The 26,889-nt window shown below is 40.9% G+C and overlaps 2 protein-coding genes across 2 annotated transcripts in view; both read left to right on the forward strand.

The window, feature by feature from the left end:
* LOC140923188 (uncharacterized) overlaps positions 1-26,889 on the forward strand; it is a 77,552-nt gene that overhangs the window by 31,573 nt on the left and 19,090 nt on the right. The window lies entirely within an intron of this gene.
* LOC140923187 (uncharacterized) overlaps positions 1-26,889 on the forward strand; it is a 42,560-nt gene that overhangs the window by 13,541 nt on the left and 2,130 nt on the right. Inside the window, exons 4-6 of the mRNA XM_073373264.1 lie at positions 1,511-3,061; positions 3,176-3,387; positions 22,721-26,254. Coding sequence (XP_073229365.1) covers positions 1,511-3,061; positions 3,176-3,387; positions 22,721-26,254 — 5,297 coding nt within the window. The remainder of the gene's footprint in view (positions 1-1,510; positions 3,062-3,175; positions 3,388-22,720; positions 26,255-26,889) is intronic.

Consider the following 26,889-nt stretch of genomic DNA (forward strand, 5'->3'; position numbering starts at 1 on the left):
TTCGTACATGCCGTATATTCTAAGTAGCATAGTGCACACAGCAAACTAGGGATCAGAGAATGCATCAAGTGGTAGAGTTTGGTCGCTTACTAGAGCTTAAAAACAATGGAAAATCATTAAACTTTCCGGCCCAAAAAGTGGTCGCGGTCGCTTACAAGAGGTGGTCGTTTACTAGAGGTTCCAACTGTAAGGCTTTGACTGGGAAAGTTTTGGTGCATGAGTTTTGGATTGGCGGTCTCTTATGGGAGGTGGTCCCACATGGAGGTTCGACTGTACCATCAACTGACGTAATACAACTCACTTTGACTCTGCAGCAGATGATTACCGCGCGTCAGTCAATGTCAATGCAACAGTCCTATTTAGTACTACGTCAGCCCTCGGACGATCATGCTCATCCTACTTATAGATCTACTTAAGAGAATAGGAGGGAAAAAAGGAAAACTCCCTAGGTTTTTACACCGAGTTGGACTTGAGCTGGAACCAGCTGTGGAACTACTACAGTTTTTTGAAACCCCACAAGCTGTAACTTTCTCAGTGTTTGGTGGTAAAGAAACAGGTTTTCTTTTCAGTTGCTAAACACTTGTATTCCGCTACCCAGAGATGTTAACCCTAAGAAATAAGTTCACTTTCCCAAATTTGAATTTTCTGAAATGTTTCCGCTGGCCCGGTTTGTAGTTTGTTGACAACAAATTTATTTTTTCAGTGGAAGGTAGATGAATGTATAATGAGTAGAGAGACAATTTTTATTATATAAACACCAATAAAATACCAAGTGAGCTTTCGCGCGAAAACTTTATATCTTCACATGTGAAAATAACATATTATCTTTACATATGAAAATGTCATCGTTGCTATAGCTTCATAATAAACTGCACCTTTGAGACCAAAACCTATTTAAGTAAAATGGTTGCTGTTTCATTGGTGTTTTTATAATAAATAGAACATTACATGGTCGCTTGGAGATACGAAATTTCTCTTCTCGTGTTGAAAAAAATATGCGCGAACGAGTGAAATATTATTCAACACTCGAAGAGAATTTTGCCATCTCCGCGCGGCCATATAATATCCTCTATATATACACCATGTTTAAACAATGGTAAATCTGTTTCTTTGTTGTTGTTGTTTTTTTAATTTCGATCATTATCACCAAACGAATAGTAATATTTTCTTTTGTTAGAGAAGACCCCAGTCCATCAAGTCATATTATACAACGATGAAAAACACGTATAAGCATCCCTTTTTGATGCAAATCGAATGCGACTGTGATAGAAAAAAACAAATAGTAAAGGAGCTAATAAATAAGTTTTTACTCCAGCTTTTAATTTTACTTTTCAGACCCTCTTCATTATCGTAGGCAAAGAGACTGATGGCATCAGCAGAAAAAAGAAACCACAATATGTGGCTGAGCTGAAATAGCAAAGCCAGGAAAAAAAAACTATGACAACCACAGCTATTAATGGTAATACTAGCGACCCCTTTGTCAACTTTAAAGATTTCCAGCACGCCCTAGGCATCGCCTATTACAGTCGCGGAGATTTCCGGAAAGCCATAGAGTACCATGAACGACACCTCAAAATTTCGAAAGAAGTGGGAGACAGGGCAGGAGAAGGAAGAGCGTACGGTAATCTTGGCAACGCCTATGACAGCCTTGGAGATTTCCAGAAAGCCAGAGAGTACCATGAACAACACCTCAAAATTTCGAAAGAAGTGGGAGACAGGGCAGGAGAAGGAATAGCGTACTGTAATCTTGGCATCGCCTATTACAATCTGGGAGATTTCCAGAAAGCCATAGAGTACCTTGAACGACACCTCAAAATTTCGAAAGAAGTGGGAGACAGGGCAGGAAAAGGAAAAGCGTACGGTAATCTTGGCAACGCCTATGACAGCCTTGGAGATTTCCAGAAAGCCATAGAGTACCATGAACGAAACCTCAAAATTTCGAAAGAAGTGGGAGACAGGGCGGGAGAAGGAAGCGCGTACGGTAATCTTGGCAACGCCTATCACAGTCTTGGAGATTTCCGGAAAGCCATAGAGTACCATGAACGACACCTCAAAATTTCGAAAGAAGTGGGAGACAGGGCAGGAGAAGGAAGAGCGTACGGTAATCTTGGCAACGCCTATGACAGCCTTGGAGATTTCCAGAAAGCCATAGAGTACCTTGAACGAAACCTCAAAATTTCGAAAGAAGTGGGAGACAGGGCAGGAGAAGGAAGAGCGTACGGTAATCTTGGCAACGCCAATCACAGTCTTGGATATTTCCAGAAAGCCATAGAGTACCATGAACGACACCTCAAAATTTCGAAAGAAGTGGGAGACAGGGCAGGAGAAGGAAGAGCGTACTGTAATCTTGGCAACGCCTATAGAAATCTTGGAGATTTCCAGAAAGCCATAGCGTACCATGAACGAGACCTAAAAATTTCGAAAGACGTTGGAGACAGGGCAGGAGAAGGAAAAGCGTACTGTAATCTTGGCAACGCCTATCACTGTCTTGGAGATTCCCAGAAAGCCATAGAGTACCATGAACGACACCTCAAGATTTCGAAAGAAGTGGGGAACAGGGCAGGAGAAGGAAGAGCGTACGGTAATCTTGGCAACGCCTATTACAGTCGCGGAGAGTTCCAGAAATCCATAGAGTACAATGAACGACATCTCAAAATTTCGAAAGAAGTTGGAGACAGGGCAGGAGAAGGAAGAGCGTACGGTAGTCTTGGCAACGCCTATTACAGTCGCGGAGATTTCCAGAAAGCCATGGAGTACCATGAACGACACCTCAAAATTTCGAAAGAAGTTGGAAACAGGGCAGGAAAAGGAAGAGCGTACGGTAATCTTGGCAACGCCTATTACAGTCGCGGAGAGTTCCAGAAATCCATAGAGTACAATGAACGACATCTCAAAATTTCGAAAGAAGTGGGAGACAGGGCAGGAGAAGGAAGTGCGTACGGTAATCTTGGCAACGCCTATAACAGTCTTGGAGATTTCCAGAAAGCCATGGAGTACCATGAACGACACCTCAAAATTTCGAAAGAAGTGGGAGACAGGGCAGGAGAAGGAAAAGCGTACTGTAATCTTGGCATCGCCTATTACAGTCTTGGAGATTTCCAGGAAGCCATAGAGTACTATAAACGAAACCTCAAAATTTCGAAAGAAGTGGGAAACAGGGCAGAAAATGGAAAAGCGTACTGTAATCTTGGCATCGCCTATAACAGTCTTGGAGATTTCCAGAAAGCCATAGAGTACTATGAACGACACCTCAAAATTTCAAAAGAAGTGGGAGACAAGGCAGGAGAAGGAAGCGCGTACGGTAATCTTGGCAGCGCCTATTACAGTCTTGGAGATTTCCAGAAAGCCATAGAGTACCATGAACGACACCTCAAAATTTCGAAAGAAGTGGGAAACAGGGTAGGAAAAGGAAGCGCGTACGGTAATCTTGGCAACGCCTATCACAGTCTTGGAGATTTCCAGAAAGCCGTTCAGTGTTATAAGAACAGTGTAATAGCCTTCGACCACATTAGGAGAAATCTCATATCTAACGACGAATGGAAGATTACCCTTAAAAGTACGTATGATCAGATTAATTTAAGGCTGTGGGAGCTGCTTTTTAAGGAAGGTAAAGTCATCGAGGCACTTTTAACTGCTGATCAAGGACGTGCAGGAGCTTTGAATGATCTTCTGGAGTTCAAGTATGGCCTTAAAGGGTTACGCTCAGAAATAGGAACACTTTCTGCAAGACCAAGTGACTTTGCTAGTTACTTACCATCAAACATAGCTTTCATAGGTATCAACAAGAGAGGAATAGTTCTCTGGGTGAACGAGAAAGGAAATGAAATCAAAACTAGAAGAAATGAGATTGATATCTCCGTCACAACTTATTTCCAGTCTCTATTGGAGGCTACACATAAAGAAATAGGTGTAAGAGCTGATGTTAATTGTGAAGATCGTTCATTAAGTAATTCAAGCAATAAGAAGTTAGCAGAAGAAAGATCAAGTAAGCCAAAAACTCATCCTTCATATTTGGAGACAAAGTCATTGCAAACATTTTACAACGTTGTTATAGACCCTATAAGAGACTTACTCCAGGGCGATGAGGTTGTGATTGTTCCAGAAGGACCTCTGTGTTTGGCGCCTTATGCTGCTTTCATTGACTTAAAATCAAAGTACCTCTGCGAAACGTTTAGAATTCGTCTGCTTCCCTCACTTTCCAGTCTGCGATTAATCCAAAATTGTCCAGCAGATTGGCATAGCAAGACTGGCGCTCTTCTTGTCGGCGATCCGTGGGTACAGAAGGTGGTTTATGAAGGAAAGCCGCTTGATCAGTTAATTTGGGCCAAGAGGGAAGTGCAGATGATTGGAGAAATACTTCAAGCTGTACCTCTCGTTGGAATGCTGGCAACAAAAGATGAAGTTTTAAGACGTATCTCCTCGGTTGCTTTGGTGCACATTGCTGCTCACGGTAAAATGGAAACAGGAGAAATTGCCTTGGCCCCGAACACGACGCGTTCATCCGTAAATCCAGCTAGGGAGGACTATCTCTTAACTATGAAAGATGTTTTAGATGCGCAGATTAGGGCAAGACTTGTTGTACTTAGTTGTTGCCATAGTGCTTGGGGAGAAGTCAAATCTGAGGGTGTGGTCGGCATCGCACGGGCATTTTTGGGTGCTGGTGCTCGTTCTGTTCTGGTGTCCCTGTGGGCGATTGACGACGAGGCTACGATGAAGTTCATGGAATTTTTCTACCGACAACTAGTCAATGGACGAAGTGCAAGTGAGGCCCTGAATAAAGCCATGAAATCCATGAGAGAATCTGACCGCTTTAGTGCAGTGAGGTACTGGGCGCCGTTTGTTCTCATTGGTGACGATATGACGCTTGAGTTTGAGGGCATCAAATAAATAGCAAGGTATTTTGGGATGTATTTAAACCTGAGATCATATTACGTGTTTAAACAAAAATATTATAGGGCAACTAACTCAACCGGTGCCGCTTAACATCAAGCTGCCAATCACAGGTCATGTCCGGCAGCAGTTAAAAAGGACTCTGACTTAAGGATATTTTATGCAGTCAAACACAAGAACATTTCTGTACATTACTAAGTGTCGGTGGCCCTTTTTAAATTCGTTCCATTACAGTAGAACCTGCCTTAAGGGACCACCTAAAATGCCAATATTTGCTGGTCGCTAATGGACGGTGATCGCTTAGGAGTGGTTCCAGGTATGGTGCTTTGGGTGGAAAAATGATTTTGGTATTTTTGATGGTTGGTCGGTTATAAGATGTAACAGAGGTCATACTCACAGACTGAAAGGTAGGAACCTACCGTAAATCCTCTATTAAGCCCCTCGCCCGGGGGACTTTTTTCTTTCAAGCATGTTTAGGGGGGGAGGGGGTTATTAGAGAGGGGGTTATTTAATTAAGCGAAGATAGCGGTATGACTATCGATTCTCTATTCCGAATAGAGACCGAAGCTAAAGTAGAAAAACGGAAGCATATGAAGTTGGAGGTCGCGCAGCCGAAGATCAAAAACAAATTTGAACTTCCAGCACGTGAATAAACCATACGGGATCAGTCCACGTGAGGTGTTACAATCGTGATTAATTATTACAACTACCATACGTCTATTATTTAAGAATAGGGGGAGGGGGCTTAAACGGAAAGAATTTTCTTCCCTGAAATTGAGGGGGAGGGGCTTGTTAGATAGGGGGGCTTCATAGAGGATTTACGGTATGAAAGTATCAATAATCTACAATAAGGCTCTTTGTAGAATGACGTTACCAGTTTAAATGTAAATATTATCCTTTGCTCTAACAGATTTAGAATATTGTACCTCACCGGCGTAAATTACTATCCTTTCCTTTTACTAGCTTGCTAACGTTTCTTTTTGTTGTTTTTGTTGTATAGGTACGAAGCGAATGCAGTGAAGCGGTTCCTATCTGAAGCTGAACTCAGTTTTTTTTGTGTAACAAATACAAAGTGGAGCGTTCATCGCGTAGGAACTCCTTATCCCGAAGAGAAAATCAAGTGTACTTTTCGTAGATTGTTTTAGAAGACTACTCGTGTGCACACCTTGTTCGGTAGTAACTTGTTCATGCAGTAGTCACCTGAGAAGGACATCAGGAATCAGTAGTCAATTCTTATTTTCATTATTATACCATATTTTACAGAGTCATTTTAGCCGTGTCTATTGACAATATGATGTAGTTTTTGATGCTTTTATTATAGTTACACAGTTGTAAATTTTATTCTTTTGGCTGATCACTTTACTCTTACTGTCTACGAAGGTCTCAATTCTAATTTTGTAGTCAAATTGCTTATTCAATTACTGGGTTAAATCACTAATTTTGTAGTTTTACATTTACTCGCTTTTAGTTATGCGTAGGACTGCTATTTCATAGGCTTGTTCGCGTGCGTTTTGTTTCAATATCAAGTTTTCTTATTTCTATTGTTGGCACCTTTTATCTGCAAGTTGGTCGTATCTCTGCCGTTTACTGTACCCCTTTTTCCTGCCGCACTATTCATTTGTTTAACTGCGTATAAATACGACTACTTAATTAAGTTTCTCCTGTTTTTTGGCCCGACTAGTTAGCTTTGCTATTTACCTGTGGAGCTTAGCTCCCCAGAAGGTCTCGACCTCTGGTAATTTTTACTGTTTGGCCAACTCAGTCACCCCTCCCCTTCACAACTTAGATCTTCGTGTTGGCAATCGATACGCAGCGAGGAACTCGGAGACAAACGATTTGGTTTCTTAGGACAGTGTAAGAACCTGTGAGACCTTGTTGGGCAATTGAAACAACCCCAGCAACAGGATAAGGTTATACTAAATTAGTCATACGCATTCAAAGCAACATCTGGTCTTAACTGTGCTATCTCACGGCGTCTTTAGCCCTGTTGTGACACCGCGTGAACGGATAGCTCTACGCAAGTTTGCAAAAAAAAAAGAAGCCACATGAATTGACCTCCTGAAGTGTCCTTTGCTCAAACGCTACAAATTCCAGTTAGCGTACTCTATTTTATTAGCTAATTTTATTGCTTTGTTAATTGGACCCCTGAGGCCCCTATATTCCGGCTAGTTCGGTTTATGCCGCGGTTCAGGCACAAAATCAAATACAAAATTTCAAAAACCAGAAAAACAAATATATAAAAAAATTCAAAACTACACGTAAAATACAAGGTTCCAGTTTTATTCGCTGCGCTTTTGTTTTTTCTCTTTAAGACAATTATCTTTCTAACTTCATTTTTTTTCTCTCTCCACTCTGCTGAGGACAGCTGAAACTTAAGGTGGAGGAATGTAAAAGAGAATGTATTGTTATTAAGTTATTTTGTTTTCGCTCATAAAAATATTAAAAGCCAATGTAGAAATTCTTTATTCTTTAGTCCTAGCTTCTCTAAACAGTAAACAACCTGTTGATATTTATTGAGTGTAAACTTATTTGTCGAGTCATGATTGTAGTACATGGTAGTAGCCTCCGAGCTATAATCAACCTGTGACGAACGGTTATCTACTTGTGGAAACTTTTGGAAGTAATTAATGTTTCACTACAAGCTTCCATTTCCACCAATAGTCGTTCAAAAATGATTTTGTATTCGGTTATTTTGAATCGTTGAGTAATGATGTAATCTGTATCGCATCATTAGCTTAGGCTTATATACAAGCGCTTTGTATGAATTTCTTCGGTTACATCCTGGTTACGTCTTGGATTAAACTTCTACATTGGAGCCAAGCTCTGTGTACAATTGTTGTCTCAAGGGTATTCAACATTCCGCGTTTTTTCCCAGCCAGCGAGTGTACCCAGGAAAAGGCCTTTCCCAGAGAGCATTGTAGAGTCTTCCCCGTCGTCCACACTGGTGTTTACATGAAACTGCCCTGTTTTCAAATTTGGACACATCGTTTCTTTTCCTAACGAAAAATTCTAATGATCCAGATTTTTTATTTGATCTTAGATTTTGATAAAGAAACGCACTCTAAGTTTCTCCAGTTTAGTTAGCTCGGCTAGTTAGCTTCTTATTTAGCTGTCAGCTCCCCAAAATGTCTTAATCTCTGGTAATTTTTTACTGTGTGGCCCTGTCAGTCACCCCTCCCTTCACGACTTATTTCTTACTGTGTGGCCCTCTAAGTCACCTCTCCCTTCACAACCTAGTTCGTCGTGTCCTCAACCGATATACAGTTTTGGTTTTCTAAGACAATCATGGGCGTTTCCATCAATTTGTTCCTTTTAAGCTCGAGTTGTAGAAGTCTTGAAAGGGCGGGGGTTGGGGGAGGGGGTGAGGACATAAAAAAATCTGGATAGTACATCATTTTCAAGGGAAATTAACTTAATAAATTCTTTAGAAATGCTTATTCCCAAGAGACTCGAATTGTTTGAGGTTGAATTCTAAAATATGGAAATTGGTCCATTCGTGTGTAGTGGTGAAACAGTCGTTTTACCAGAGAGAGATGAGTAACTCAAAGGAATACTATTCTTAACGTTAAGACAGAGTAGTTTTGGAAACCCTTTCGTACCTCCCACTTCGACGGAGTTTTGTGTCCGTCGTCTAACGAGTCACGTTTCAAACAAGGACGTTCGCAGGTAAAAATAATATTGGAGATGTAATGTCAATTTCGTTTAAAAGTGACGCGGCCGGTGATGCGAATATCTAGTTTGCGCTATGACAACAGCTGACGAAGAAAGTGAAGTCCAAGAAAATGTGGTAAGTACATTAAATCGAAACATTTTGACTTGTGTAGTTTTAGTGGGATGGTTAAACATGTTCAGAGGAACATGAGCAGGGGAATGGAAAAATATATTGCCGCATTGTTCTGTTATTGTTATCAGCTCTGATTGTTTTAACCCCCGCACTCCGCCTTTATTACAATCAAAGCCGCCACCAACTTTTCAGACAGTGAATAATACTGTAAGGGATTACATAACAAATGATTCCCTTAAAAAGAACAAAAATAACCGAGAAAAGGGAAAAATAACTGCTGTAAATACACTATCTTTAAAATATGAATAAATAAGAAAACCAGCACGTGCTCCAGAATTTTTTACAGCCATAACATGCATCAGGGGCACCCAATAAATCTGTTTCTAAAAAATTATATGTTCTTCAGGCCAATTTTTGCTGGATGGGAGTTTGGAAGAAGTGATATGTCCAAAGATGAAAAGTGTTGCTTGGAAAAATATAACTGTGGGTGTCTGTTGGGATTTGATGTGTAGAATATCTGGCATGAGTTTTTTGCCAGAAACTTCCCCACCCCCCTGAAGGGATAAATTCGCTTTTTGGCCACACCCATGTTTCTATGCCCCCTCCCCTCTACCCCCCATTGAAGGTCTGAATTTTCTCCTGTGGCCTCACCCAAACCGGCCAGAAGTTGCTGGAGATACGTCTGCTGGGAAACTCCCCAGTAAGTCAGGTTGCATGTTGTAGGTACACCTTGCTGGCTTGGAACTCTTCCATCAGTCTTGCTGGGAGTGAGGAACACATAAATTTTTCCCAGCAATCTCCCAATCGAAGTGACTACACACAGAGAGAGTCAAATAAAGGTAAAGGTACTGAAGTAAAGCAGTCCCCACCCCTCCCATTTTCTCAGGGAAAATCCCTGGGAACGAGGTTAAAGCGGGGACCCCCTCTCTGAGTCCGTTGTAGGGAGGTGGCCGTTAAGAGACTGGGAACTAAATTGCCGCCAGATCACAGAAAACTTCAAATCTCCAAGAAAACAAAGACATCCCTAGAGGGGGAGAGGTTGGGGCTTAAATTCTTCAACAGAAAGAAAACATTGGACCGTGATTTTACCAGCATTGTAGGAGATGCTCGTAAGATGTTTCACAGACCCTTGGCACTGCAGCCAGCACCAAAACCAGATTTTTTGTTTCCTCCTTACGCTGAATGTTAAAAATACGGTGCATTTGGGCGATGGCGACATTTGATTACAACTAGTGGAATCCTTCAATAATTAGGGGTTACATTTATCTGAGGAACTGCTCCCAGTGGAGCCAGCGCGCGTTACTGGCCACCAAACAATACTTTATAGTAGCTTAAAAGAGTAACGCTAGAACCCATCCCAGTCACACATATTCTTCGGTTGTTTAAGATATCGATATTGATCAAACAGAACCATCAGTAAGTTCCCACCCGCGGGGGGGGGGACCATCAGTAAGTTCCCACCCGCGGGGGGGGGGGGAGAAAAACTCCGAGCCGAGCTGTTTGCTTACAGTGACAAGAGAGGATCCTCCCTTGTTTACTGATGAGCACGGAAAGCGAGAATTTATCTAGCCTGCGTAGCAGGCGACTAAAGGGTAGCCTGTGACAGGCTCTCTGTTTGGGGAAAGTGTGATCTGAAAAAATCACGAGGTTTTTTTCACCCTTTCCCCAAACGGAGAGCCTGCTCAAAGGCTAACAAAAAGGGGCAAGGGATTGGGAGAAAGGGGGGGAGGGAGGGGAGGGTAATTTGATTCCATGGGATTAGTACAGGATTAAAACTGGTAAACTGCCTCGATCTCATGTAATGCGGAAATTTATTAGTGCCTTAATAAAATTATAGCGGATCAGTAGAAAATTGGGAGGAGTTGAGGGAAAACTATCTTTCGTAATACTACCACTGAAATTTGTCACAAGTCTGGTTGTCAAGAAAGTCTCAGGGGTAGAGTATATGACAGCACATCTGCGACCATAAAAATTCCATTTTACTTCAAATCATACACAAAAAGCGAGTCTTGTTAAAGGTCACACAAGAGGCATATCCGGCAGTGTAAGGAGAAAAACAGGAAGTCTAAGATTAACGTCCTCACTGAAAGATTCCGTCAGTCTACAGAATTGGTTATAAGAGCTCTAGCTTGAGAGCCTTTTGTTATTTCTTTAAAGAAATATTATTTGTATATTGGATTTAATGTGACTTCTCGTATCCCTGGTTGGCTGCATTTTTGGAGCTATTTCTGGAAGCACTTACGTCTGACTCACTTTTGTCGACGTCATTTGATCAAAGTGAAACTAGAAGCTAAATTACACAAGAGAAAAATCCCTTAGGTTCAACTTTTTCGAGCTTGGTAGAAGGGTTGATTGTGGCTTGGTAAGTTTTGTACAAGTCCTGTTATTTTCTGAATGAAACTGCAATTGAGTTTTAACTTGATTTTGTCTTACAAAAGTATAATTTCGTTGCAGACCCTTTCGTCGTGACAAATCAAGCGAACCGATCAAGACTACTTGGGAATTTATAACTTAGGTAGGCATTGCATGAGCTGAGGCTACACTAGAACTCCAAGGTTCCTTTATCTTAGAAATGCAATTGGTTCTTAATCTTCAGGGTTAAACTTTTGTCAAAGTATGTTTGTCCGTGTTGTCTATGAACTTTCAGATCGCAGAGGGTTTTTTCATGATCATGTAGGATTTCCTTTCCGCCCTTTCACTGATTTATTATGCATACATGGTTATCATCCCACTCTGTATACATTAAATTTAAACCTTCATTAAGTGGCCACCTATTAAGCAGCTATCCTCCATTAATTATAAGCGGCCAGAAATCAGTGCCGCGAAATAATTGTAGTAAAGAATGGGAGATTGAGCGGCCACCTCTACTATCCTCCATTAAGCGGCCAGTAATCATCAGTAATCAATGCCCCGAAAATTCTCCAGCGCATAGCAATCATGGCTATTTTATCGTCGGTCACATCCCTATTAAATAGCCAAACTTCGAATAAACACTTCGAACTTACAAGGGACATATTCAATATTCAAAAACAATATATTATCCGCCATCGATTCCTAACGACCACACTTAGTTAGCAGTCAGGAAAATCAAGTTCAGGGAAAACTATCTTTTGTAATATTACCACTGAAATTTGTCACCAGTCCGGTTGTCAAGAAAGTCTCAGGGCAGGGTAGGGTATATGACAGCACATCTGCGACAATAAATATTCCACTTTACTTCAAATCACACACAAAATGGAGTCTTGTTAAAGGTCACACAAGAGGCATATCCGGTAGTGTAAGGAGAAAAACAGGAAGTCTATGACCAACTTTCTCACTAAGATTTCATCAGTCTAAATGTACAGAATTTGTCAGGAGCACCCAACGACGGTTTTCTCCTAAATGCATTGAAAACACTTTTTAGGCTATCCGCAGTACTTTAAGATCTTTAGACATACATTCTTATCAGCGCTAGTTGATATTTGTTCGGTCATCCTAGGGCAACTTGAATCTTTTCGGAATTACCAGGGCTTCAGTATTATATTTTTCCGAAAATGTTAGAGGCAATTTTATTAGTTTTACGAAGGTGAGAATTTTTCTGATTCCTCTTTCAATCGCATTTTTGAATCCGAAAATTTTAGGTTTCCATTTTCTGTGAAAAAAACCTTAATCCGGGGAGTGAAATGCAAAAAATTAAACTTCAGAAAATGATAAGAAATTTATTAGATAAGCAGTGCAAACTAAACATGAATGGAACGGTCATCTAGAAATTCTTAGTCTTCCTCAAGTTATAGAAAATTCTACGCAATTTTTGCTTCTCCGAACAGATATTTCACAGAAAACAGCCGTTGGGTGCCCCTGATTTGTTATAAGAGCTCTTTGTCGGAATCTTACAAAGTTAATTCGGTGACGTAATTTGATCAAAGTGAAACTGAAAGCTAAATTACAAAAGGGAAAAATCCCTTAGGTTCAACTTTTTCCGTCGAGCTTGGTAGAAGGGTTGATTGTAGCTTGGTAAGTTTTGTGCAAGTCCTGTAATTTTGTGATGGAAAATGCAATTGACTTTTAACTTAATTTTGTCTTACAAAATATAATTTCCTTGCAGACACTTTCGTCGTGACAAATCAAGGGAACCGATCAAGAATAACTAAGGTAGGCATTGCATTAACTGAAGCTACATTAAAACTCCAAGGTTCCTTTACCTTAGAAATGCATTTGGTTCTTAATCTCCAGGGTTAAACTTTTGTCAGAGTATGTTTGTCCGTGTTGTCTATGATCTTTCAGATCGCAGAAGAATTTTTCCGTGATATTACCCATCATGTAGGATTTCCTCTCAGCCCTTTCACTGATTTATTATGCATACATGGTTGTCATCCCACTCTGTATACAGTTAAACCTCCATTAAGTGGCCACCTATTAAGCAGCCATCCTCCATTAAGGGCCTCTTCATATGAGCCCGGTTGACCGGGCTGGCTCGGTTACCGGGATGAATTTTGCCTTGGGTTCATATGAGAAATTTCAGCCCGGTTTCCGAGATGAGAAAAAGGTCAAAGATCCCGAGAACGAGTTCTGGCGCCAAATTTGGGAAACAAAGCAAACATGGCGAAACACAAAAATTTTAACTTTCGGGCCTATCTTACCATCGGTAACTCTTAAAGCTGTATCACTGCAGTTAAATGGGATGCTTATGATGTGGAAAATACAGCAGGCAATGCAAGACGATGCCATCCGGGCCGCCAGAATTCATCCCGCCGTTCATCCCGGTAACCGGGATGAAGTGTTCATATGGCAAAATTTCCAGCCCGCTTACCGAGATCTCGGTTGGAAAAACCGAGATCTCGGGAACCGAGCCAGCCCGCCCTCTCATATGAACACATCGAAAATTTTACAAAGGATTTAGAGGTGAGGCGAGATCTCGGAAACCGGGCCAGCCCGGTCAACCGGGCTCATATGAAGAGGCCCTAAGCGGCCAGTAATCAGGGGTACCCAACGAATGTTTTCTGTAAAATATCTGTTCGGAGAAGCAGATGCTGCCTTGAATTTTCTATTGCTTGAGGACGGTTAAAAATTTCTAGATGACTGATTTCCAGTCATGTACACTTTTCGAAGCTTATCTAATTATTTCCCTACGATTTTCTGAAGTTTAATTCTTTACATTTCACTGCCCAGGTTAGGCTATTTTTCGTACCAAAAGGAAACCTAAAATTTTTGGATTCAAAAATGTGATGGAGAGAGGAATCATAAAAATTCTCACTTTCGTAATAAGTTAAATTGCAGTAGAATTTTTTTGCACAATAATACTGAAGCCCTTGTAATTTCGTAAAGACAAAAGTTTCCCTAGGATGACATGAACAGGAACAAATTTTATAGTGCTCCTTAGAATGCATTTCTAGATATCTTAAAGTACTCTGGATAGCCTAAAAAACGATTCGGATGTATTTAGGAGGAAACCGTTGTTGGGTAATCAAAGTCCCGAAATAATTGTAGAAAAGAGAACACCCGAGCGGCTACCTCTGTTAAGCGATCGCGGCCACCTTTGTGCCGTTCCAATAAGAGAATTCCTATTTTTCTTACCTCTATTGAGCGGCCATAACAAACTAAGGTTAGGTTTATTTTAAAAATATGATAAAGGAAAATAGTCCGAGATAGAAGAGGACGTTCTCCCCGTATACGTCACTATAGGGAGCCTGACCCCATGGGGCTTTTCATTATCTGAATGAAAACCTTCACGTTTATAATACAAATCACATTCAATTTTTTAAAGATGTACCGAGTGAAAGAAAATGGTGTATTTGCGCGATGGCGACATTTGATTACAACTAGCGGAATCATTAGTAATTTGGGGTTACATGTATCATTCTGAGAAACTGCTTACAGTGGAGCAAGCGCGCGCTACTGGCTACCAAACAATACTTTAAAACAGCATAATTTAAAGCTTTAAAAAGCGTAACGCTAGAACCCATCCCCGTCACTAGCCTGCATAACAGGCGCTTTATGAGCCAAGCAAGGCGAACGTGGCATTTTGCGCTAAGCAACTTTTTCTTGGTTGTTGCTTTAGGTAAGTTTTGTACAAGTCCGGTTATTTTGCGAAGGAAAATGGCAATTGACTTTTATACTTAAACTTGTCTTACAAAATATCATTTCCTCGTAGACCCTTTCGTCGTGACAAATGAAGCGAACCGATCAAGACTACTAGGGAATTTATAACCGAGACAGGCATTGCATTAGTTGAAGTTACACTAGAACTCCAAGGTCTCTTTACCCTAGAAATGCATTTTGTTCTTTAATGTCTAGGAAACTTTTGTCAAAGTATGTCTCTTTTAATAAGACCGTGTTGGCTATGATCCTTCAGATCGCAGAAGGTTCAGTTTTTCATGATCATGTAGGATTTCCTCTCCGCCCTTTCACTGATTTATTATGCAAGCATTATTAGCATCCCACTCTGTATACAGTTAAACCTCCATTGAGCGGCCAGTAATCAATGCCCCGAAATAATTGTAGTGAAGAATGGGGAATTAAACCTCGATTGAGCGACCACCTCTATTATACAGTTGAATCATTTTAAGCGGCCATCCCCCATTAATAAGTGGCTAGTAATCATGAGTAATCAATGCCCCCAAAGAACTGTGGTAGTAAATAATGGGAAATTAAACCTCTATTGAGCGCCCACCGCTATTGAGTAATCGCTGCCATCTTTTTGCCTCTTTAACGAGAGTTGTTCCATTGTTCTCACCTCTATTAAGCGGCCATCAAGGACTTGACGCACTACGATTGGCTTTATTTTTAAGAATACGATAAAGGAAAACAGTCCGAGATCATAGGATGAATACAAATAAGAGTGTTGTAGCAAAACGGCGGAAAGCATTCCCCAAAACATCAATTAAATTTGAAAAACGTTTTAAACAAATATTTTATCTCACTGAAATAGCTAGGCTCTCATCCTTTCCCTCTCCTCACGATTTTTTCACCCTTTTCCCAAACAGAGAGCCCGTTCACAGGCTAACAAAAGGGGCAAGGGATTGGGAGCAAGGAGGGAAGGGAGGGAGGGTTATTTGATTCCATGGGATTAGTAGAGGATTAAAACTGGTAAACTACCTCAATCTCATGTAATGCGGAAATCTGTTGTACCTTGATAAAATTATAAGGAATGTAGAGAATAGGGAGGCGTTGAGGGAAATATTTGTTTCGTAATACTACCACTAAAATTTGTCACCAGTCCGATTGTCAAGAAAGTCTCAGGGGTAGGGTATATGACAGCACATCTGCGACAGTAAACATTCCATTTTACTTCAAATCACACACAAAATGCGAGTCTTGTTAAAGGTCACACAAGAGGCATATCCGGTAGTCTAAGGAGAAAAACAGGAAGTCTAAGACCAACTTCCTCACTGAAAGATTCCATCAGTCTACAGAATTTGTTGTGAGAGCCCTAGTTTGCGAGCCTTTTGTTATTTCTTTCGAGAAATATTAGTTGTATATTAGATTTAAAGTGACTCCTCGTATTCTTCATTGGTTTTCAAATTTTTCCTGGTTGGTTGGAGCTATTTCTGGAAGCACTTACGTCACTTTTGTTGACGTAATTTGATCAAAGTGAAACTGAAAGCTAAATTACAAAAGGGAAAAATCCTTTCAACTTTTTCGAGCTTGGCCAGAAGGGTTGATTGTTGCTTGGTACGTTTTGTGCAAGTCCTGTTATTTTGTGAAGGAAAATGCAATTGACTTTTAACTTAATTTTGTCTTACAAAATATAATTTCCTCGTAGACCCTTTCGTTGGGACAAATCAAGCGAAATATCAAGACTACTTGGGAATTAAAAACTAAGGTAGGCATCGCATTAGCTGAAGTTACACTAGAACTCCAAGGTTCCTTTAACTTAGAAATGCATTTGGTACTTAATCTCCAGGGTTAAACTTTTGTCAAAGTATGTTAGTCCGTGTTGTCTATGATCTTTCAGATCGCAGAGGATTTTTTCATGATCATGTAGGATTTCCTCTCCGCCCTTTCACTCCTTTATTATGTATACATGGTTATCATCCCACTCTGTATACAGTAGAACCTCCATTAAGTGGCCACCTATTAAGCAGCCATCCTCCATTAAGCGGCCAGTAATCAATGCCCCGAAATAATTGTAGAAAAGAATGGGAAATTAAACCTCTATTGGGCGGCCACCTCTATTAAGCGATCGCTTCCAGTTTCAGTACTGTTCCTATGAGAGTTTTCCCATTTTTCTCACCTCTATTAAGCGGCCATAATTAAAAAATCAAGATCATAACCGACTAAGGTTGGCTTTATTTTAAGAATATGATGAAGGAAAATAGTCCGAGATAGAAGAGGACGGCCTCCCCGTATACGCCATTATAGGGAGCGTGACCCGACCGGAGGATTTTCGAAACCCTCAAGTTTCTTCTATAGATGACATTCCATTATTCAGGATGTACCGAGTGATGCGAATTTCATTATTCTTTAACCGAAAGAAAACATAGAATCGTGATTTTCATGACTCTTTGGCCTGCTGCAGCCGGTATAAAACCTGATTTTTGCTTCCTCCTATTGCTCCTAACGCTGATCATTAAAAATACGGTGCATTTGGGAGATGGCGACATTTGATTACAACTAGTAGTATCCTTCAGTTAGCCTGCGAGCAAGCTCTCCTATTTGGGCAAGCGAAGTGAGCCTCGCGAGAACGCGCGAGCGAGGGGCCGTCGCGGCTTCGCCTCTTGCTCGCGCGTTATCGCGAGACTCGCTTCACTCGCCCTAATAGGAGAGTTTGCTCGCAGGCTATCGTTCAGTAATTTGGGGTTACGTTTATCTGAGGAACTGCTTACAGTGGAGCCAGCGCGCGCTACTGGCTACCAAATAATACTTTAAGGCAACATATATAAAGCTTTAAAGCGTAACGCTAGAACCCATCCCAGTTCTCGTCACACATCTTCTTCTTCGGTTTTGATCCGAACAGAACCACAAATAAGTTCCCACCTCGGGGGTAGAAAAACCCCGAGCTGTTTACTTACTGATGAGCACGGAAAGTGGAAATTTGTCTGACTGCGTAGCAGGCGTCAACAGGGATTAGGGATTCGAAGAGGGGAGGGAGGGGTGGGGAATTTGATACCAGGGGATTAGTAGACGATTGAAACAAACTGCCTCAATCTCATGTAATACGGAAATCATAATACATTGATAGAATTAAAGCGGACATGGAAAATTGGAAAGAGTTTTGAAGGAAAACTATCTTTCGTGCTGACATTACGACTGAAATTTGTCACCAGTCCGGTTGTCAAGCAAGTTCCAGGGGTAGGGCGTATGACAGCACAACTGCGACAATTGAAATTCCAGTCTTATTTTTTTTCACCTCAAATCAAACACTAAGTGTATTTGAGCCTCGTTAGAAGATTAGAAGGTCACTCATCACAAAGCATATCCGGCAGTATTCGGAGAAAAAATATGAAGTTTCAGACCAACTGTTCGGAAGTTAGCCAAACGCGGTCATTGCACGCGTGCTGAACAAGAATGTTGTATCATGACAGACTAAACTCCCAAAGCACAAACTTAGCCAAAACGCTAAAAATCTTCAATGTTTACTCAAGTTTGGGCTTATAGAACATAATGTCACAGTATTTCAATGATCACGAAATTCAGAATTCGGGTAGTCAGTCAATCGTTAATCAATTGTGGCCCTGAAAAAATTTGAAGGAAAAAAAACTACGAATTTTTAAGAAAATGCTTTTTTCGTGAGAAGGACTCTTAAACGCTGACAAAAGTCAACAACTAGCTAAAACTATAATTTGTATATGTTTGCATTGCTCGAAATCGCGCGCATTTACAAGGCCCTAAAGTTTTTTGCTGACTTGCACGGACCCATCTGTTATAAAGATCCCCAAAATAAAGGGATAAATCTCATAGTTTATTAGATATTATCGTGTAAAGTTGGCTCTTTATTTACGCATAAATTAGGACCTAAATTTGGAAACCGCTGAATTTCTCGCATTGGGTCTTTGCGACTTTGGTGAAAGTCTGTTCAACGCAAGGCACTAATACGCACTATATGTAGCCGAGAGATTTTCAAGAAAAAATACCGGCAACAGCAGAATTTCGACTCAGACCCCAAAGAGGTGTGGCACTATAACCACGTGACATTTGCTCTGATCGCCCAAAATTTTTCTATATTGTAGATTGATCTATATGTTATCCATGCTATATGTTAGACTTACGATCAAAGTAAAGGTGGGGATACCAGACAGCTTCGAAGTAGGATGGTACCCACACAAAATAACTGGGTCGAGTCACCTTAAGTTTCCTTTTTTCCGCCGAAACTGACGTTCTCGATCCAGTCTTTTCCCAGTCAACAGACGTCGTCGTCGTGAAATTCGTCGTGGTTCTTAAGTTCCCTATTACCGGTTCCTCGTCCCTAGAGTTGCTATTGTCGTACCTACCAAAGAAATTATAAGAAATTGTTGACCCTTTCGTCGGGATAAATCAAGCGAACTATCAAAACTACTTCGGAATTTCTAAATAAGGTAGGCATTGTATTAGCTGAAGTTACACTAGAACTCCAAGGTTCCTTTACCGTAAAAATGCATTATAACGGAGCTCCACGCGTACGAGCGTAGCCCCATACCTAAAATAAAAAAAGTGTGGTAATCTACTTACTCCAGCTGTTACCCGAGAAGTTTTGGTAATCACGTAACCGTACGCTCGCCCGTCCCACAGGCATACCAATGTAAAATAACTGAATCAACAGGTAATATATAGATTTACCCAGGGCTAAAAGAAAAGCTTTGGTTAATAATACTTATAAACAAAAAAAATTAAATCGTGTAATGTTCAACGGCGACGGCAATGAAAATGGCATCAAGATCAATAGATGTAACAAGAATCGCCAAAAGGTGATTTTTACTGTGCTGCCAATTTAATTTTCCTAGCGGGGTGGGTGGCTGCACACTTAGTCCACCAGGCTTGTCGCTGACCATTGCGTGACGTAGCATCTCATGTGAGAGTTAAACAGTTACTCATTTGAACATTGTACCCTTTTGGAAGACTTTCGAAACAAGAAAAATGAGTACCATTTTTAAGTCGGGGCTGTATAGTACCTTTTCAAATTCCACCATTATGAAGAAAAATAAGGAAGTGAGCCATTGATTCTAAGCAGGAAACAATAAGCGTCATTTTCACGCACCCCTCCGTCAATCTCTCTGCTCCCCAAAATATTGCTGGTTTCAAAATAGATCAAAATAAAAATCAAAACCGTTCAATAGATAAAGTCCAGAATCTGCGAAATGAAAGGAGGTACATATACAAAGACCCTCGCCAAGATTCAGGTCAGAGGAATATTTCGCATACGAGATATCCGAAGAAATGTTTTACCCGGCAAACTTATAGAGATTTGTATGGAGACGCCATGCTGGTACTCACCTGGATGAGCTCCAACATGGCGGACGGAAACCAACAGAAACATCTGTTACCGAGTTTTGCTACAAAAGCGTGAATCTATTCTTCGAGAAACTCATAAACATTAAAGTAATATTTTTTCTAATACATGAACTGTTTAGATAGCAAAATTTCCTGAAATAAGTCATTTATTTATTATAACCTACATGACGGCTCTCTTGGCCGCGTCATGTAAATGCCGCGCCACGCAAAAGCTTACTGAAATTCAAGCGTACTCTATCACAAAACCAAGAACCCTTTTGAAGCGAAAATTTGTATGAAAATCAGTTTTCAGCTGCTCTAATGCATCGTGAAAGTAAAATCTTGGTAGGATTAATAGTTTTTTAGTTTGAATTTTAGTGACGTCATGTGAAAACTAACAATAGTGTGACTAATTTGACCTAACCGGAAATTCCAAAAACTATTGTCGTTACGGGTCAAAACGGCTGTTAATAACAAGCAGTAAATTTCTCAATTCTGGTTCTTAAGACTAACAAAGCAAATTAAATTTAAGTTTTGGTTTTGTCTGATATTGCGTTATAAAGCCTCTCTAACTGTCCTAGTGAATATATATAATATTTTTTTGACGCAGTGATAAACAATGAGCACATTCCCCAAGACATTCCTTTCCTGTAAGGAATGCGGACTATTCATACGCAAAGCAAGAATCACAATAACATAAAAAGAGACATTGGCCGTCACATCTACTTTATGGAAGATAATTTATTGTATGCAATTTCTAAGTTACGTCATGTGTTGTTCAATGTTGTTACTAAAGTTCTTCGTACATGTCGTATATTCTAAGTAGCATAGTGCACACAGCGAGCATAGAGATCAGAGAATGCGTCAAGTGGTCGCTTACTAGAGCTTAAAAACAACGGAAAATCAATAAACTTTCAGGCCCAAAAAGTGGTCGAGGTCGCTTACAAGAGGTGGTCGTTTACTAGAGGTTCCAACTGTAAGGCTTTGACTGGGAAAGTTTTGGTGCATGAGTTTTGGATTGGCGGTCCCTTACGGGAGGTGGTCCCACATGGAGGTTCGACTGTACCATCAACTGACGTAATACAACTCACTTCGACTCTGCAGATGATTACCGCGCGTCAGTCAATGTCAATGCAACAGTCCTATTTAGTACTACGTCAGCCCTCGGACGATCATGCTCATCCTACTTATAGATCTACTTAAGAAAATAGGAGGGAAAAAAGGAAAACTCCTCAGGTTTTACACCGAGTTACGGACTTGAGCTGGAACCGAGCAGGGCCAGGGGCCTGGGGGCTATCCCTATTATATATGAACCATTATAGTTTTTTGAAAACCCACAAGCTTAAAATAATTGTAACTTTCTCAGTGTTTTGGTGGTAAGGAAATAGGTTTTCTTTTCAGTTGCTAAACACTTGTATTCCGCTACCCAGAGATGTTAACCCTTAGAAATAAGTTCACTTTCCCAAATTTGAGTTTTCTGAACTGATGTTTCCGCTGGCCCGGTTTGTAGTTTGTTGACAACAGATTGATTTTTTCAGTGGAAGGTAGATGAACGTACAATGAGTAGACAGACAATTTTTATTATGTAAACACCAATAAAAAACCAAATGAGCTTTCGCGCAAAAACTTGATATCTTCACATGTGATAATAACATGTTATCTTCACATGTGAAAATGTCATCGTTGCTATAGCTTCATAATAAACCGCACTTTTGAGACCAAAAAACTATTTATAAGTAAAATGGCTGGTATTTCATTGGTGTTTATATAATAAATAGAATATAACATGGTCGCTTGGAGATACGAAATTTCTCTTCTCTTTCAACATTCGAAGAGAATTTTCCCATCTCCGCGCGGCCATATAATATCCTCTTTATATACATCATGTTTAAACAATGGTAAATCTGTTTCTTTGTTGTTGTTTTTGTTTTTGTTTTTAATTTCGATCATTATCACCAAAAGAATGTTAATAACATAAACATAACATAACATAATCTTTATTTAACGTGGGAGAAACACTTAGCTAAAGCTATTTTGTAGGTTTTCCACAAATCAATATTAAGAAAGAAAGAAAAAAAAATATGTACATAGAAATGTAAAAATATATATATATATATAATTTTTTTTTGAGACGACCCCAGTCCATCAAGTCATATTATACAACGATGAAAAACACGTAGAAGGATCCCTTTTTGAGGTAAATCAAATGCGACTGTGATAGGCAAAAACGAATTATACTGAAGGAGCTAATAAATAAGCTTTTACTCCAGCTTTTAATTTTGCTTTTCAGACCCTTTTCGTTATCGTACATAAAGAGAAACGGTATCAGCAGAAAAAAGAAACCACAATATGTGGCTGAGCTGAAATAGCAAAGCCAGCAAAAGAAAAAATATGACAAACGCAGCTATTAATGGTAATATTGGCGACCCCTTTGTCAACCTTGAAGATTTACAGAACGCATTAGGCTTCGCCTATTACAGTCTGGGAGATTTCCGGAAAGCCATAAAGTACCTTGAACGATACCTCAAAATTTTGAAAGAAGTGGGAGACAGGGCAGGAGAAGGAAAAGCGTACTGTAATCTTGGCAACGCCTATCACAGTCTTGGAGATTTCCAGAAAGCCATAGAGTACTATGAACTACGCCTCAAAATTTCGAAAGAGGTGGGAGACAAGGCAGAAGAAGGAAGAGCGTACTGTAATCTTGGCAACGCCTATTACAATCTTGGAGATTTCCAGAAAGCCATAGAGTACTATGAACTACGCCTCAAAATTTCGAAAGAAGTGGGAGACAGGGCAGGAGAAGGAAAAGCGTACGGTGATCTTGGCGACGCCTATAGAAATCTCGGAGATTTCCAGAAAGCCATAGAGTACCATGAACGATACCTCAAAATTTCGAAAGAATTGGGAGACAGGGCAGGAGAAGGAAGAGCGTACGGTAATCTTGGCGACGCCTTTACAAATCTCGGAGATTTCCGGAAAGCCATAGAATATCATGAACGACACCTCAAAATTTCGAAAGAAGTGGGGGACAGGGCGGGAGAAGGAGGCGCGTACGGTAATCTTGGCATCGCCTTTACAAATCTCGGAGATTTCCAGAAAGCCATAGAGTACCATGAACGACACCTCAAAATTTCGAAAGAAGTGTGGGACAGGGCAGGAGAAGGAAGCGCGTACGGTAATCTTGGCATCGCCTATCGCAATCTCGGAGATTTCCAGAAAGCCATAGAGTACCATGAACGAGACCTCAAAATTACGAAAAAATTGGGGGACAGGACAGGAGAAGGAGGCGCGTACGGTAATCTTGGCAACGCCTATCACAGTCTTGGAGAGTTCCAGATAGCCATAGAGTACCATGAACGACACCTCAAAATTTGGAAAGAAGTGGGAAACAGGGCACGAGAAGGAAAAGCGTACTCTAATCTTGGCAACGCCTATCACAGCCTTGGAGATTTCCAGAAAGCCATAGAGTACTATGAACGACACCTCAAAATTTCAAAAGAAGTGGGAGCCAAATCAGGAGAAGGAAAAGCGTACTCCCATCTTGGCAGCGCCTATTACAAACTTGGATATTTCCAGAAAGCCATGGAGTACCATGAACGACACCTCAAAATTTCGAAAGAATTGGGAGACAGGGCAGGAGAAGGAGGCGCGTACGGTAATCTTGGCAACGCTTATCACAGTCTTGGAGATCTCCAGAAAGCCATAGAGTACCATGAACGACACCTCAAAATTTCGAAAGAAGTGGGAGACAGGGCAGGAGAAGGAATCGCGTACGGTAATCTTGGCAACGTCTATAGAAATCTTGGAGATTTCCAGAAAGCCATAGAGTACAATGAACGACACCTCAAAATTTCGAAAGAAGTGGGAGACAGGGCAGGAGAAGGAAGCGCGTGCGGTAATCTTGGCAACGCCTATGACAGTCTTGGAGATTTCCAGAAAGCCATAGAGTACCATGAACGAGAGCTCCAAATTTGGACAAAAGTCGGAAACAAATCAGGAGAAGGAGACGCGTACTCTCATCTTGCCAGCGCCTATTTTGGTCTTGGAGATTTCCAGAAAGCCATAGAGTACCATGGACGACACCTCAAAATTTCGACAGAAGTGGGAGACAGAGCAGGAGAAGGAAGCGCGTACGGTAATCTTGGCATCGCCTATCACAGTCTTGGAGATTTCCAGAAAGCCATAGAGTACCATGAACGACAGCTGAAAATTTCCAAAGAAGTGGGAGACAAATCAGGAGAAGGAAGCGCGTACGGTAATCTTGGCATCGCCTATCGCAATCTCGGAGTTTTCCAGAAAGCCATAGAGTACCATAAACGACAGCTCAGAATTATGAAAGAAGTGGAAGACAGGGTAGGAAAAGGAAGAGCGTACGGTAATCTTGGCAACGCCTTTATGATTCTAGGAGATTTTCAGAAAGCCATAGAGTACCATGAACGACACCTCAATATTACGAAAGAAGTGGGAGACAGGGCAGGAGAAGGAAAAGCGTACTGTAATCTTGGCAACGCCTATTACAGTCTTGGAGATTTCCAGAAAGCCATAGAGTACCATAAACGACACCTCAAAATTTCGAAAGAAGTGGGGGACAGGGCAGGAGAAGGAAGCGCGTACGGTAATCTTGGCAACACCTATAGAAAACTTGGAGATTTCCAGAAAGCCATAGAGTACCAGGAAGGACACCTCAAAATTTTGAAAGAAGTGGGAGACAGGGCAGGAGAAGGAAGGGCGTACGGTAATCTTGGCATCGTCTATCACAGTCTTGGAGAGTTCCAGAAAGCTGTTCAGTATTATAAGAACAGTGTGATAGCCTTTGAGCACATTAGGGGAAATCTCATATCTGAAGACGAATGGAAGATTGGCCTTAAAAGTACGTACGATCAATCTAATTTGAGGCTGTGGGAGCTGCAGCTTAATTTAGGTAAAGTCATCGAGGCACTTTTAACTGCTGATCAAGGACGTGCACAAGCTTTGAACGATCTTCTGGAGTTCAAGTATGGTCTTAAAGGGTTACGCCCTGAAATAGGAACACTTTGTGCAAGACCAAGTGACTTTGCTAGTTACTTACCACCAAATACAGCTTTCATGGGTGTCAGCGAGGGAGGAATAGTTCTTTGGGTGAACGAGAAAGAAAAAGAAATCAAAACTAGAAGAACTGAGATCGATATCCCCGTCACAACCTATTTTCAGTCTCTGCTGGAAACTACACATAAAGAAATAGGTGTGAGAGCTGATGTTAACTGTGAAGATCGCTCATTAAGTAACCCAAGCGATAAAAAGTTAGCAGAAGAAAAATCCAGTGAGCCAAAGTCTCGTCCTCCATATTTGCAGACAAAGTCTTTACAAATATTGTACAATGTTGTTATAGACCCTATAAGAGACTTACTCCAGGGTGATGAGGTTGTGATTGTTACACAAGGACCTCTGTGTTTGGCTCCTTATGCTGCTTTCATGGACTTGAAATCAAAGTACCTCTGCGAAACGTTTAGAATTCGTCTGCTTCCCTCACTTTCTAGTCTTCGATTAATCCAAAATTGTCCAGCAGATTGGCACAGTAAGACTGGCGCCCTTCTTGTCGGCGATCCGTGGGTACAGGAGGTAGTTTATGAAGGAATGAGGCTGGGGCAGTTAGAGTGGGCCGAAAAGGAAGTGCAGATGATTGGGGAAATAATTCAAACTAAACCTCTCGTTGGAAAGCAGGCAACAAAAGATGAAGTCTTAACACGTTTCTCCTCGGTTGCTTTGGTGCACATTGCTGCTCACGGTAAAATGGAAACAGGAGAAATTGCCTTGACCCCTAACATAACACGTTTATCCTTGAATCCAGCCAGAGAGGACTATCTCTTAACTATGCAAGATGTTTTAAAGGCGCAGATTAGGGCAAGACTTGTTGTACTCAGTTGTTGTCACAGTGCGCGGGGAGAAGTCAAGTCTGAGGGTGTGGTCGGCATTGCAAGGGCATTTTTGGGTGCTGGTGCTCGCTCTGTTCTGGTGTCGCTGTGGGCGATCGACGACGAAGCTACTATGGAGTTCATGAAAGTTTTCTACCAACAACTAGTCCATGGACGAAGTGCCAGTGAGGCCTTGAATAAAGCCATGAAATCCATGAGAGAATCTGAGCGCTTTAGTGCAGTGAAGTACTGGGCGCCGTTTGTTCTCATTGGTGATGACGTAACGCTTGAGTTTGAAGGCAAGGTATTTTGAGACATATTTAAACCTGGGATCATAATTCCTGTTTTTGCAAACGTCATTTTAACTACCAATTACTTTTGTCGCTTCACTAGGCAACGAAATCAACCCGTGCCAATTAATTAGAATCAATCTGCCAGTCACTAGTCAAGTTCACCAGAACAACGACGGAGTCTGACTTTGGTAGTTTGTTTGGCTGTTAAATAACACTACAAAATTTATTTCAGGTCTCATGGATTGATTTTATTTCTTTTCAATGTGTCGGTGGCCCCGTTTGAGTTCGTTCCATTGACACTTACAGTCGAACCTGACGTAAGCGACGACCTAAAATGCCAAGATCAGATTTCCGGTCGCTTGTTTTACGGAAGGTGGTCGCTTAGGAAAGTCTCCAGATATGCACGGCAGGTTAATTCTCTATTAAGCCTTCCGGGAATTTATTTATTTCAAGGACGTTTGAAAGAGAACCTTATTTTATTAAACGAAGATTGTGGTATAAATAAAATATGTTCATAAAGAACTAGAACGCTAAGTGGAAAAGTTCAGGCACATGAAGTTGGAGATCATGAAGCCGAAGATCAAAATCAAATCCGAACTTCAAGCTCACGAATAAACCATACAGGCTGATCAGTCCTTATGAAGTG

This window comes from Porites lutea, chromosome 13 (genome assembly GCF_958299795.1).
Source record: "Porites lutea chromosome 13, jaPorLute2.1, whole genome shotgun sequence".
Classification (NCBI taxonomy): domain Eukaryota; kingdom Metazoa; phylum Cnidaria; class Anthozoa; order Scleractinia; family Poritidae; genus Porites; species Porites lutea.